Source organism: Gopherus flavomarginatus, chromosome 6, assembly GCF_025201925.1.
Source record: "Gopherus flavomarginatus isolate rGopFla2 chromosome 6, rGopFla2.mat.asm, whole genome shotgun sequence".
Taxonomy (NCBI): Eukaryota; Metazoa; Chordata; order Testudines; family Testudinidae; genus Gopherus; species Gopherus flavomarginatus.
The window spans coordinates 78442470-78456285 of record NC_066622.1 but is presented as its reverse complement, the minus strand read 5'-3'; the positions used below and the strand labels follow the sequence as shown (position 1 = coordinate 78456285).

General features: G+C 42.2%; 1 protein-coding gene across 3 annotated transcripts in view; it reads left to right on the top strand.

Annotated features, from left to right (window-relative positions):
- Positions 1-13185, top strand: part of POLR3A (RNA polymerase III subunit A) — a 1141582-nt gene extending 1128397 nt beyond the window's left edge. For all 3 annotated transcript variants that reach the window (XM_050959979.1, XM_050959980.1, XM_050959978.1), the window contains 5 exons: positions 773-937; positions 2771-2935; positions 3319-3450; positions 7179-7311; positions 9824-13185. In XM_050959979.1, the coding sequence (XP_050815936.1) occupies positions 773-937; positions 2771-2935; positions 3319-3450; positions 7179-7311; positions 9824-9969 (741 nt within the window). In that variant the 3' untranslated portion in view covers positions 9970-13185. The remainder of the gene's footprint in view (positions 1-772; positions 938-2770; positions 2936-3318; positions 3451-7178; positions 7312-9823) is intronic.
- The last annotated feature ends 631 nt before the right edge of the window (positions 13186-13816 follow it).

Here is a 13816-nt window from a genome sequence, read left to right as displayed (position 1 = left end):
CCCTCCCACAGCTCCTGCCCCCCAGACCCTGGCGTGGGGGTGGAGTAAGCCCCTGACTACCCCAGAGACCCTCTGCCCCTTGTCAAGCCCTTCAGCTCTGGCCTAGCCTGGCACCCTTAATACGCTGCTCAGAGCAGCGTGTCAGAGTTTTACCACCTTGTATGCGAACCTGCGTTATATCGGGATAGTGGTGTACTTGCATATTTTCTTATAGCATGGGGTACAGGCATTACAAGTGAGACTAATGCATGCAGAAACTTGCAAGCATTTCATCGAATCTAAACACTAAATATATTCTGGTAAGACTAATACCTATTTTGAAGAAAACTTATCATACAGGTGAGCTAGTTTGGTTTCCAACTAGGAGTTTCAGTTCTTAACTAATGCCAGCTCTGGCACTTGGTTTACTAGTATCACAGGAATATCTCTTTATTATTCACCCACCTTGTGTGTCTAATATCCTGGGACTGACACAATTGCAATAACACTGCAAACAGTTTTAGTTCTGTCATATTCAATAAAAGTTCACCCTTATACAACACGTCAGTGAGACTGAAGTGGCATCTGGGCCTGTGTGGACCATCTGCAGAGGGGCACATTTTACTCTGAGAGCTAGTTTGTGGTGATCTGCATGCATTCCATTTGTTAGCCCCATCCAGCTGCAATAGTATCCTGGTTGATTAGTGGAGCAGAAGTCTGATTTCTGCATGGCTGAAAGATTTAAGATGGTTAAAGGACATATTTTAATATTCAAGGAATCATTTTACCACAGGTGAATGCAGAGACTGTGCGATATTCTATCTGCACATCTAAGCTAAGAGTGAAGCCTGGGGATGTTGCCGTTCATGGAGAGGCAGTTGTGTGCGTGACCCCTCGTGAGAATAGTAAGAGTTCAATGTATTATGTCTTGCAGTCCCTGAAAGAAGAGCTACCAAAGGTAAGCAGAATCTCTTCCTTTTGCAATTGGTAACTGCTTCAATTTGCATGTGGGTTACGCTTGTGTTTCTAGATTGTATTGAGTGTCAATATGGTCCACTTGTCTGAGTCCAGAACTCCTTAGTTCTAATGCCAGCAATGCTGCTGGCTCTTGTTTCAGCCTTAACATTTCTTATGTCTCTCCCCCTACATAAAATGGAGACTGCAATATTTTTCTTGCAACATTCTTACAAAATATGTTTGATCATAAGACATTTTGAAGATGGAAAGTGCTATTTGAGTACCAAATTTTCTACGACTTAAAAATAGGGCAGGTTTTGAAAGGAGCCTATAATAAAATCTGTCAAATGCATTGCTAAGCTTGTGTGAGGATCATGTATAGTTTAGGTCTAAACATAGCCCACGTCCAGACTACAGCCTAAAATCGATGTGCTTAAAATCGATTTTATAAAGCAGGTTTTATAAAATCGATTTTGTGCATCCACACAAGAGGTACTTACATCGATGTTGAGCGTCCATTTTCCCTGGCATCCATCTTTTGCTTGAGCGTTGCACTCTGGGTACCTATCCCACAGTTCCTGCACGGGTCCCTGCCCTTTGGAATTATGGGTTACTAGCCCAGTGCATGATGGGATCAAAGTCCCCGTCCTGGGTGGTTCTGGATACAGCTTCACCCCCCCCCCCTTCCTGTAAACGGCACACAGTCAGTTCGCGCTGGGTGGTTCGGGGAACGCGAGAGCAAACCGCGGCGAAGCTGGTCTCCTTCCCCGGTTTGCTCTCGCGTTCCCCGAACAAGCAGGTCTCTTTCCCTGCTGTTTGCAGGGGGGTCCGGGGAACGCGAGAGCAAACCGCGGCGAAGCTGGTCTCCTTCCCCGGTTTGCTCTCGCGTTCCCCGAACAAGCAGGTCTCTTTCCCTGCTGTTTGCAGGGGGGTCCGGGGAACGCGAGAGCAAACCGCGGCGAAGCTGGTCTCCTTCCCCGGTTTGCTCTCACGTTCCCCGAACAAGCAGGTCTCTTTCCCTGCTGTTTGCAGGGGGGTCCGGGGAACGCGAGAGCAAACCGCAGCGAAGCTGGTCTCCTTTCCCGGTTTGCTCTGTGTTCCCCGAACAAGCAGGTCTCCTTCCCTGCGGTTTGCTGGGTGGTTCGGGGAACGCGAGAGCAAACCACGCTGTGCAAGCAGGAAATGGAATTTCAAAGTTCCCGGGGCTTTTCCTGTTTACCTGGCCAGCAGTAGAGTACCTTTACCTGTGTAGAGCGGCCACTAGAGCACTGTGGGATACGTCCCGGAGGCCATTAACTTCGATGTCCGTCCACACTATCATGAAATCGATTTTAAGAAATCGATTTTGGGGTTACTCCTCTCGTTTAGATGGAGTTCCAAAATCGATTTTAGGGACCCTTAAAATCGATTTTATGCACTCTGTAGTGTGGACGGTTACAGCTTTAAATCGATTTAGAGCTCTTAAAATCGATTTAAAGCTCTAGTCTGGACCTGCCCATAGTTGCAGACAAAACCTTTAACTGACAGGGTGCATGCTGAGTACCATACAGAGGAAGAGGTAAAGATCTGTGGTACATCTGATTTTCTGAACCCCCTAGATGTGGGGGCAGGGAAGATTAGTTATAAAACAGTAATGTGGTGAATGCCCCTCTACATGTCTTTTTGGAGCATTCAACACAATAGAAATTAGACACTAATATATAATTTAATGTGGAGTTTTTAGATAGCTTTGAGGACTGATTTGAAGCCTTAGATGTAAGTGTTCTTGCATTGTCTATTTAAAGCTGCATGGACAGGACAAGTTGAGTTTCAGAAACCTTATTATTTTGAAAAGATTGTAGTGCAAGGTATCCCAGAGGTGTCTCGAGCTGTCATTCACATTGATGAGCAGAGTGGCAAGGAGAAATACAAACTTCTGGTGGAAGGTGATAACCTACGAGCTGTCATGGCCACCCATGGAGTCAAAGGAACTAAGACTACTTCTAACAACACTTATGAGGTAGTGCTCAAGTATCTCTTATCACTACTTCTGGCTGCATCTTGATTCCTATTTATGCTCATTTACAGACAGTTAATGCACTTTACAACTGATCACTTCTGCTTTCACAAGTAACCTGTCAGTGTGTGTATTATCATAAAAGGCTAATTCAGCTGCCAACTTCAATTACTTTTAATAAGCAAATGGTTTTTATTAATTAAGGTTGTGCTTTTAAAAAGACAAAAAAGTGGTGGGGTTGGTAGAATGTGCATCCCAGGAAAATCACTTCAGATTTTTCTAGTTAGATCACTAAGAAAATCTTCAGTCCCATGTGCAAGCAAAGAAATGTTTCAGCACTCCAAGTACTTCTCCTCTTCATTTATCCAACATGATCTCTCTCCTAGGTAGAGAAGACACTAGGCATTGAAGCTGCTCGAACAACCATTATCAATGAGATTCAGTACACTATGGTAAATCATGGTATGAGCATTGACAGGAGGCATGTTATGCTGCTATCAGATCTGATGACATACAAGGTTTGTGCTGTGTTCTTTTTGGTCTCTTTATCCAAACTATCTTTAGAGAGTCAGTCAGAAGAGCTTTTAGCTGAAGAGTATTAATAGGCTATATCAGGGCTGCCTAGAGGATTCATGGGACCTGGGGCAAAGCAATTTCGGGGGCCCCTTCTATAAAAAAAATTGCAATACTTTATTATTGTGAGGGCCCCTGCGGGGCCCTACGCAAATTGCCCCACTTGCTCTCTCCCCCTCCGCCCAACAGTTGGCCCTGGGAAAAATAAACCTTCCACATCTCGGCACAAATCCAGTTTTGAGAACTTCGTTACAGGGTATCACTGGTTCTCAGCATCAGCTAGTGCTAAAAGGCACTAAAGCTCATTAAAAGGATTGGACAAATATTTTCCGTCAACTTTTTTTGGATCGAAAACTAGGGGTTTTTAAAAAGAAGAGAGAAATCAAGGACAATGTCTGCTTTCCTTCAAAATTTGTTATGTTTTTTTAATTGAAACGCTGAAATTAGTCTGCCAAAACCTGAATATGGTTTGGGGTTTTAGAAGTATGTGGCCAAATATTTTCTGCTTGCTGTGTTTGATTGTTTAAAGAAACAATAAAAAAAATTCTGCTTAAAAAAAATCCAAAACTTTTGAACCACCTCAGCTTGTGACCAAACACCTGAGCCCATCCAGTCAGAGATTTTTCCAGGTTTCTGATACTCTACTGGCTTCCTTGACTCGTATCTGTCTCCATAACTTTGGGTTCATTTAGCTTAGAACATAAGAACAGCCATACTGGGTCACACCAAAGGTCCATCTAGCCCAGTATCCTGTCTACCGACAATGGCCAGTGCCAAGTGCCCCAGAGGGAGTGAACCTAACAGGTAATGATCAAGTGATCTCTCTCCTGCCATCCATCTCCACCCTCTGACAAACAGAGGCTAGGGACACCATTCCTTACCCATCCTGGCTAATAGCCATTAATGGACTTAACCTCCATGCATTTATCTGTTTCCTAGAGACTGGCTCCATGGGGTCCCGCACAAACTGGAGATGGTTACTGTGGGTTTGTCTTTAGTATAGCTTATGTACATACTCCACGAACTGAGCATTTGAGCTTGTTCCAGAATCTGGGATGAGCCTACATTGTGAAAATGCTCAAAATAGCACAAGCATGTGAATGGACACAGGGTGCTAAAATTAAATAAACCCAGGGGTTCTCAAACTTTGGGGTTGAGACCTCTCAGGAGATCATGAGGTTATTACTGGGGGTCGCGATCTGTCAGCCTCCACCTCAAACCCCGCTTTGCCTCCAGCATTTATAATAGTGTTAAATGTATAAAAAAGTGTTTTCAATTTATAAGGGGGGGGCGGGTCGCACTCAGAGGTTTGCTATGTGAAAGGAGTCACCAGTATAAAAGTTCGTGAACCACTGAATTAACCCTTTTGAAGCCTCAGGGAATGCAGGGTAAGGGGGGGTCTCCTTTGATAGGGTTGGGAAGAATATTGCTCTTATGTGATCCCTCCCCCAATGGCTAACTTTCAATGAAGCTACCCTCCCTGACATGAATCTCCCTGTGACACTGAAATTAAATACAGACTATAATTTGGCATTTGAGAAGTAAAAGAGATGGTAGCCCTAATGGGAAAGCTAACAGCTTGGCTCTTCTGCAAGCCTCAAACTACTGAATGAACTTTAGGGTAGGGAAGGCTGTGCCTCCCAAACAGCCTGCCCCTGCCCCCTATCTGGCCCCCAACCACTTCCTGCCCCTCGACTGCCCACTCCCCCTCAAAATCCCTGACCCATCCTGCTCCTTGTCCCCTCACCATCCCCAAGAGACCCCACCCCTGCTCCCTGTCCCCTGACTGCCCCAACCCCTATCCACCCCCCCCTGCTGAGTCCTGACAGACCCCCAGAATGCCCACAATCCAACCCCCTCATTTCCTGACCGCCCCCCCCAACCTCTGCCCCCTCCCTGTGGCCTGACTGTCCCTGGGACTTCCTGCCCCTTAGCCAACCCCCCCAACCCCAGCCCCTTACTCCTGCCTCCCCCCTCACCCGGAGCCTCAGCGCATCCAGCAGCTTCCCTCGACAGCTACAGCGTGGCTCTGGTGGGACCCCTGAGCTCCGCCCTGCTCAGAGCCGCGTGGTATGGGAGCGGGGCTGTGAACTCCAGGCTGAGCTCAGCTCCATCCGCTCGGCCTGGAGCTCGCAGCCCCGCCCCCTTGCCGCGTGGCTCTGAGCGGGGCGGAGCTCAGGGGCCCTGCCGGAGCCACACTACAGCACTGTTCAAGGATGCTGCTAGATGCTCTGAGGCTCTGGGCGAGAGGTGGAGCCTGGGGCGGGAACCTCCAGCTGTTCTCTTGGGGGTCCCTGCGGAGCCTGGGGCCTTGGGCAAATTGCCCCACTTGCCCCCCTACCCCCGGGCGACCCTGGGCTATATACTAAAGTAACTACTAATCACACTAATCCCTGTGACTGAGTTGATATCTCAAACTTAAATGGTGACTTAATCCATAATTTGAGAACAGCAGTCTGTTTGAAGAGCTTCATTTAGAGGTTGTGGGTGTCCTTATTTCACCCTGGAGGTCAACTCATTGGCACATTACAATGAAGAGCATAGGGTTGGTGTGGGCACCCAAGCATGTTCAACAGTTGTGCTTCATAGCAGAGGACAGGGTAGAGTCTTGGTAAATGGAAGCAGATTACATAATGGCATATGGACTAGGGTTATAGCACTGGCCATTTTGATGCAATGTCAGTATTCCTCAGGAAAGGAAAATAGCTATTCACATCCATGATGATGTATGTTGACTATAACCGAGCTGTATTTGTGTTAATGTACATAATGGAGCAAATCCTTTCCCATGTGTTCAGCTATAGTACAGGAGTTTAACGCAGGGGAATTTTTCCCTCAGGGAAAGCGTCTAAGGAACTGTAGCTTTTCCTTGTTTTCCCGAAGCTGCAGGGCAGTTACTGTTGCACCATTGGGACTGCAATAGCTTCTGTACTGGTTGTGGCACTTTTTTCCAAAATTTTGTCTGCAGCAAGCCCACAGCCCCACTTTCTATTTCATTGGAGAAGGGGCACAGAGTGCAGTGTTGGTAAGCTTGTCAGGTTTCCAGAATCAACTTCTTTGCCTTACGCTTCTGTCCCATGTATCAGAACTGTACTAGGTCCATTATGATCATGTAGCAACATGAGTTAGAAACAGGACTAGATCTAATATGTTTTAATTCAAGTGGATTTTCTAAGGTGATTAAATTAAGGATTTGCATTATCCAGTCATTTTACACTTGGAGTCAGATTTATCAGCCAACAATAACTGACAGTCTCCGCTAAATTCTTTACAGCAGCCTTCTAGCAACCTCCACAAAGATGAGGTTTGTTTTGTTTTGAAGTGGTTGATTAATAGTTGAACATTTTTCTGTCATCCATATGCCTTTTTTGTTTCAAACCTTTTCCAATTTCTTTGACATCATAAAGTTTCAAGCAATTTATAGCTTATCCTACAGCATATGAATAAATGTTTTCTTGGTTTTATTTAAACTTACATTACTACCAAAGCCTTAACCTTCAAAAGACTTAAGCATGAAGCAGCAGAACAGAGGCTACACTTCAGACTGTAGACTTCCGTTCAGTACTGTTAAAATAAACTATATATTTTGTCATATCCACTTACTTTGATTCTTCAATAACTTTAACCAAACCTTTGGAACCATGACTCTCTTTTTGTTTCTGCATTGGTCTAGGGTGAAGTCCTGGGCATTACTAGGTTTGGGCTGGCAAAAATGAAGGAAAGTGTGTTAATGCTGGCTTCTTTTGAAAAGACTGCAGACCATCTGTTTGATGCTGCCTACTTTGGGCAAAAGGATTCTGTGTGTGGTAGGTATTGTAGGTTAGACTGTAGCATGCAGTATTCACTCATCTGCAAAACACTCTTAAAGCGTGCGTGTGTGTGTGTGTTTGTTGCCCACCTGTCAAAGCTTTCAGTGTGCCTCCCAAAATACTAAAATGAATCTAGGTCACATTCTAGAAGCTTCAGAAGTGGGGCTGGATAAAACATGTTGACCCCAGAAGTCTGACAGACACTACCTTAGGGCCACACCCTGTTCTCATCCAAAGATATTAAAGTCAGTTGGAGCCCTGCCTGTGCTGCTGGGGATGAAATTTGTCCCTTGGGATTTTTTTCCCCCTTAACTAAATGAAATAGCAGGAAATTCATCCCTCTTTTTAATTACCTAGCAAGATCAGTGTTCTTGTGTTCACTCTACAAGTTTTGCTGACCATTACTAAGACCTAAAGTGAATTAAGGAAAATAGTTCTCTGTTTTGTTTTTAGGCTCCCTTTTTGTTTGTACTTTAAAGTGCTGTACATATCTGTGGTACTTGGAATAATGAATATTTATGATGGGTTTCATCAACTGCAACAAGAAAACCCAGATGGCCAAGGGGCTTGAACTCTTAGGCACTCAGAGGCCATGGGGATAAACAAGGTATAAAATCCTAGCGAGAACTCTTGTTCAAACTGATAAAAGCTTTTTAGTTCACCTTCAAAATGTACATGCCTATTTCTAGGCTTATAAATTATTGAACTAATGTCAGTTGCAGCTTTCTTTTATTCCACTGAACGGGTGAAAGGCACAAACTGACTAAAATTTAAAATGTAAAAAAGCTGATGCAGTTTTCTAGATCAACTTTGATAGTTAAATATTTGAGTTTTGTCATTTGATTGTATATCCTTTCAATCCCTTAATTTTAAGTTTTCACGCATACGCTGTACATGATTAGAAATCTGTTTCCCCATTCAATTTAAGTTCAGTTTAGACAGTTATCTACTCAATTAAGCTAAGGAGTTGGGGAGGCAGGCAGACTTCATTACAACTCTAGTTATCTTGACTACATGTTAGTTCAGAGTCTAGTATAGTTGAGCCGTTATCTCTCATTAGGGCTTCTGGGTGCTACTGAAATATAAAAATACTAATAGAGGCTTCATTTGGGACATGTTGAAAATATAGAGCTGAATCCACTGACTACTTTGTGGCTGGAAATGCTTGTGAATAGGTGAAGATAGTTCGGAAAGCTTGGCATGGCTAGCCCATATTTTAAGAGCTGTGTCTCCTTCTAGCCATCTGTGCCTCCCTTGTGATTGACTTTTATTAATATTTGTTTTCTTTGCTGTGATTGTGGTTAAAGTGAGGGTCCTGTGGTGAACTTGCTCCATCCTGAACGGTATGGAAAAGAAAATGTTTGCTTAAAGTCCCCTCTGACTGGGTTTCCCTCTTCCTCAATCAAGATTTTATTAAGGACCTTTTCATGCTGCCCTCTTCCTGTAACAGTTTAGTTCAAATAAGGAAATAGGATGGACAGAACACAAAACTTTCTTATTTCCAAATGTAGAGGTAGTATTGGCAGTTTTTCTTACAGGCAAGCTGTGTACAATCACATGTTCATACGAGTAGGAAATATAGGTACATCATCATTTTGGTTTGAAGGGCACACGTTATTGCTGTTCGTTATTACTTACTGGAATTATTGTAGTGTGTTGGGTCCCCAGTCATAAGCCAGGATCCCATAGTGCTAGGCTGTAGAAACTCAGAACAAAAATCCAGTCCCTGCTCCAAAGAGCCAACAATCCAAGTAGAGACAAAACACTGCTTTTTATTTTCATGTGTAAAAGTTGAAATCTTTGAATATATAGTAATTGAAGAGCAGTGTTCTAGGAGTACATATCTAAAACACAGTAATACAGCACTTTGCTGAAAAGTTAGGAAATAACCTTTTTGCATGTCCCCATGTATTGCATGCATTCATGGCTTCACTTCCAAACCATATATTAACTGACACATCAAAGGCACTAGAGCTCTCTTGAAGGCTAAATTCATGGTAAGATTGATAACTTTCCACACCTGCCCTTCTGAGTCACCAAGTGTAAAAAAAAATGCAGAACAGCTGAAGTGGTGAGAAACTCCAGACTTCATTTCACTGAAAATCTGTCAGCCTAAGAGAACTTTACCAGACTGCACAAAAGCCTTGCCGCTGTGACAAACAGTAGACAGGTCAACATGCAGGATAAATTCCCAGCAGAGTTTGGTTCATACAAAACCATAGGCAGTGCCTTGCCCACTGTAAATTCCAATGTCAAACAAAGCTATAAATCCATTTTTATGACGGAAGCTCCTTCACTGCTGATGGTTGGCAAATGAGAAACATTTATTGGTTGGGATGAGCATCTTGCTTAACTGTGTCTGATGGAGAGAGCTTTTGACAGGCTTGGCTTTATATGTAAGGTTATAACAAGGTTTTGCTGTGAGGATATCTACAGAGGGGAATCAACAAAGCAAGTAATTTTTTGGAAACTTTTAGTCACTTAACCCTGTGGTTTTTCTCTCTCCTAGGTGTTTCTGAGTGTATCATCATGGGAATTCCAATGAACATTGGAACAGGACTCTTCAAACTGCTGCACAAAGCAGACAAGGAGTCAACCCCTCCTAGGAGGCCCCTTATTTTTGATAATGAATTTCATATTCCACTTATCACATAGGAGCTACGCAACACCAGTTTGCAAGAACATGGTATAAAGCTTAAACTAAAGTGTTTTTACTACACTCATCTCAAAATAAGTTTGAGCTGTGGCTTGGTAAATGAAATATTGTCATAGGAGTTGGGCAGTTGTTCACTAGTTGCTGATACAGACTTTTAAAGGAGATACTCATCTATACAGAAGTAGAAATTGGTTGAAAATGAATGTAGTTGACAATGCTTAGTTGCTAATATGAAAGAATTTTCCATGCTACAAATATTAAGATGCAACACACTAGCTGGAAGACAACTGGAGGAATTGTTACATTACTTAAAATAAATACTCCCAAAGCGTGGTAAATGCGGTATAATAGGAATTGACTTTATTTTCCCTATGTCATCACAAACAAAAACATCCCTTTTCCGACAGATACTCAACTTCTTGGTGTTGGGAGTTGAGGCATTTCGAATACAAAGCACAGGTGCAATGACATCGGTGCCTTTTTAGAAGTGGAAATTTTTGGATTGCTGTCGCTAGAGGATCACTAGTAGAACTGGTTAAATGACTACAAAAAGTGCATATAAGGCAGTTACAGCTAAGAATTATATGCTAAAGCATTAGGATACCAGAGGAAGGCAAGCTTTCAGTCTACTAACTTCTTTACAGAAGAAATATAATTGCTATTAGGTTTAACAAGATGTATTGGTCTGTGCAACATGAAAAGCAGTGTAAGCAATTTGTCTACAAGAAAAGTTTTTTGCTCAAGGACACAATGTGTCCTTTGTGCTGAATCTACTAATTGAGATTAGCAAAATGCTGAAGTAAGACATTATTAAATAGTAGCAGAAATATGCTGCCTTTTTGCCTGAAAATCGTCTCTGCAATCTATCTTTCCCTTTTGGTTTATTGCTGCATTACTGAGCTTAACAAGAGATGTAACATTGTTTTGGATGTTCTCATGACAAGGCTAAAGAAAAGTCAAGTCGCATGTGATGGTTTGTCAGTAGATGTTGATTGTAATGCGGGATAGTAGAAGGTACTACTTTTATCAGGGTTTTTTCCCCCCAAAGAGCAGGTGATTATTGCTGTATATCCGTAGTCTGCTGGTCTGTAGACATGAAGACTTCCTGTAAGCAAAATCCTGGTAACGACACTGAGTAGTCAGGAAAATCTGTACTGAAGAACTGTTCTCTGGGTTTACACTAACTAACTAAATTTGGGAAAGTGAGGGCAGCTGAACATGAGGGAGGGGTGTACAAGACACATGCACTGTATGTGAGGTTGTAGTACAAGATTTAGATGAAAATAAGTTATACAGTGTAAATCTGAGAAATCTGATGCTTTGTAGTATATGAATAGCCATTAGGATTCTTACAGTGTGGCAGGTTATTGTACCTTGTATATTCTCACAGTGCTATCTAGGGTTTTAGTTTGCTTTTATCAATACAACCGAGCTATTTTCTCTGTTCAGTTTTGACAAAGATTTGTTCAACACACTGACCTATGAATATGGGCAGGGTGTATGTGGAAATTGCCTTTCAATGGGAGCTGCAGAAGTCACATCTGCAGTTCCTAAAGATGAGGAATGAACACTAGAAAGTTGCATTGAAAGCCCAATTCACACCACCTTGTTCCTCACCCAAATGCAGAGGTATGTATTAGTAAATGTGTAAGAGAACCAGACTTTGGGGGGCATGTACCAGAAGACCAACTCACCTCTGTTTTGTGTGAGTAATGTGAGTGACTGAATATTGCCATTGTTAATAGAAAACAATGCTGTCTAATTTCTGCGCAAAATTCTGCCTTTTGTATTTCCATAAACTCTCCTTATACTAAATGATGATTTGGTGCTATATTTTTTCCTCCCCAAAGATTCTGTTCCAGTGAGGATTTAATGGAGGTTACAAAATGTGAAGCAAAACTGTCATTAAAGGTTAAGAGAAGGCTTTTGTGTACACGGATGATACACAGCTAACTTTTCATGGTATAGCATATGTTATGTTGCTGAAACTGTAAGCACGTGGCAGCCTTATTTTTGTAAATGTCTCATAAGTCAGCCAAGCTTCTGTGAACTTTGTTTTTTTTAAAATGAGTTAAGTCGAAGTAGATAAGTCATCTTTCATATTTGATAACGAAAGTACTGAAATAGAATTGCTTAATTCTAGTTAGAATAATGTCTTTCCTTTCCCTTTAACCCACTGGAGTTAGAACAATGCCTTTACTTTCCCTTTAACTCATTGGAGTAATCTTCAGACTGAAGATACACTAAAACCATTCAATATAAATACAGTATTCCTGAATGTACACTGATGATTTGAGGGGGCGGGGGGGGATTAACTTTTAAGAACTGTATGTTTTTTTTGTTTTTCTTTGGTAAGCAATATTGCCTGGAAGCAGGCACAGCAAATTTGCTTCAAATACCTTCGTAACTTGGGTCAGGATGGAAAGGAAAAGGATAGCCTTCAGAGCAGCCTCCTTAACTTCTAAGGCTAAGATTGTACAGTAATGAACTGAAGCCAGCTCTGTGTCTAACCTGCTGCTTGCCTGGGTGTATCCAGAGGTGACTTAGTATCTGGGACAGGGTGCATGTGCAATGTGATTTTTATTACTTTCCATGGCCAATAGAAAGATACAATGCTGTGTTAAGAGAATATTAGCCCTTTTGTCTGTAGAGTCTGAGATGAAGCAGTGATTTCTGTACGTGGAGGTGGATGAATTAAAAAAAGAAAAGACCTAGTTTATAAGTTTTATGTATTGCTACCCTAAAATGTGAATCTGTGGCTTTTGGGTGAACTACTGAGGCATATCCAGTGTAAGTTCAAGCAGGATAAAAAGAGGACAGATTTGGATGCCTACAAATCACTAGTGTAGAAATTGGTACTAAACTCATTACAGGCCACTCTTAAATATTTTTGGAAAGCAGCAGCAAAATGCAAGCTGCAGAGTAAACTTGCATACTTCAGTTGGATGGCCCTCTTGCAGACCAGTAGATCTGGTCTGTTGGGGGAGGTATTATTTTAAGAATATGACTAAGACACAAATTGAGGGATTACAAACTCCTCCTTCTTGCCGATAAATACTTGAGTGTAGCATGGAAGATTCTTGTTGTACTGTACTGTACTGTGTTGCTGTATGTAAAGATTTTTCTAAAGATGTAATTGTGGTGGACTTTGTATTGGAGCAAATGACTGCTTCAGTTTTTGTAAATATGCATAATAAAACATTCAACAACTTAAACTTTTCGGTGTGCTGTTCTAAGCATGCTTTAATGGTCTTCACTAAATTTAATATATTGCTTATCCTAATAATAAGAAAAAGGAACAGAGGGGAAGTTGAAATTTTCGGTCTGCTTACTGATGCATTGATATGCTCAATGAATTTGGGAGCAAATTACTGATGGGGACGTGGCCTCTTTCTCCTTCATTTATTTAAAATAATTCAGGCAGATTAGAATTATCAATTATTTTAAATCTGTATCCAATAACTGGAAACCAATCATTTTGAAGACTTAACACATTGCTTCAATACTAGAAAAATACTTGTGTTGCCGGCACAGGGTGCCCGAGGCAAGCAACAGTGGGGTCCATTGTCCAGAGTGCATAGCGCCAATTAACACACCAGGGTGGAGAAGCAAAACACAAGTTTATTTGAGCTCAAATAAGGTGCAAGGGAGAAATAATCTCAAATCCTGCACACTGCACGCAGGCGGGGCACTAGTATTTAAATCCCCCTCTGTATCTTTCTGTACTTTCCCACTGTGTGGGCTACTTTCTCATGCACATGGCGTTGGCCATAATATCTGCTTTTCGTCTCTTGTCTAGTTTTAGCAGTATCTAGTATTAACCGGCCCTGCTAAGTCCGGCCTTAT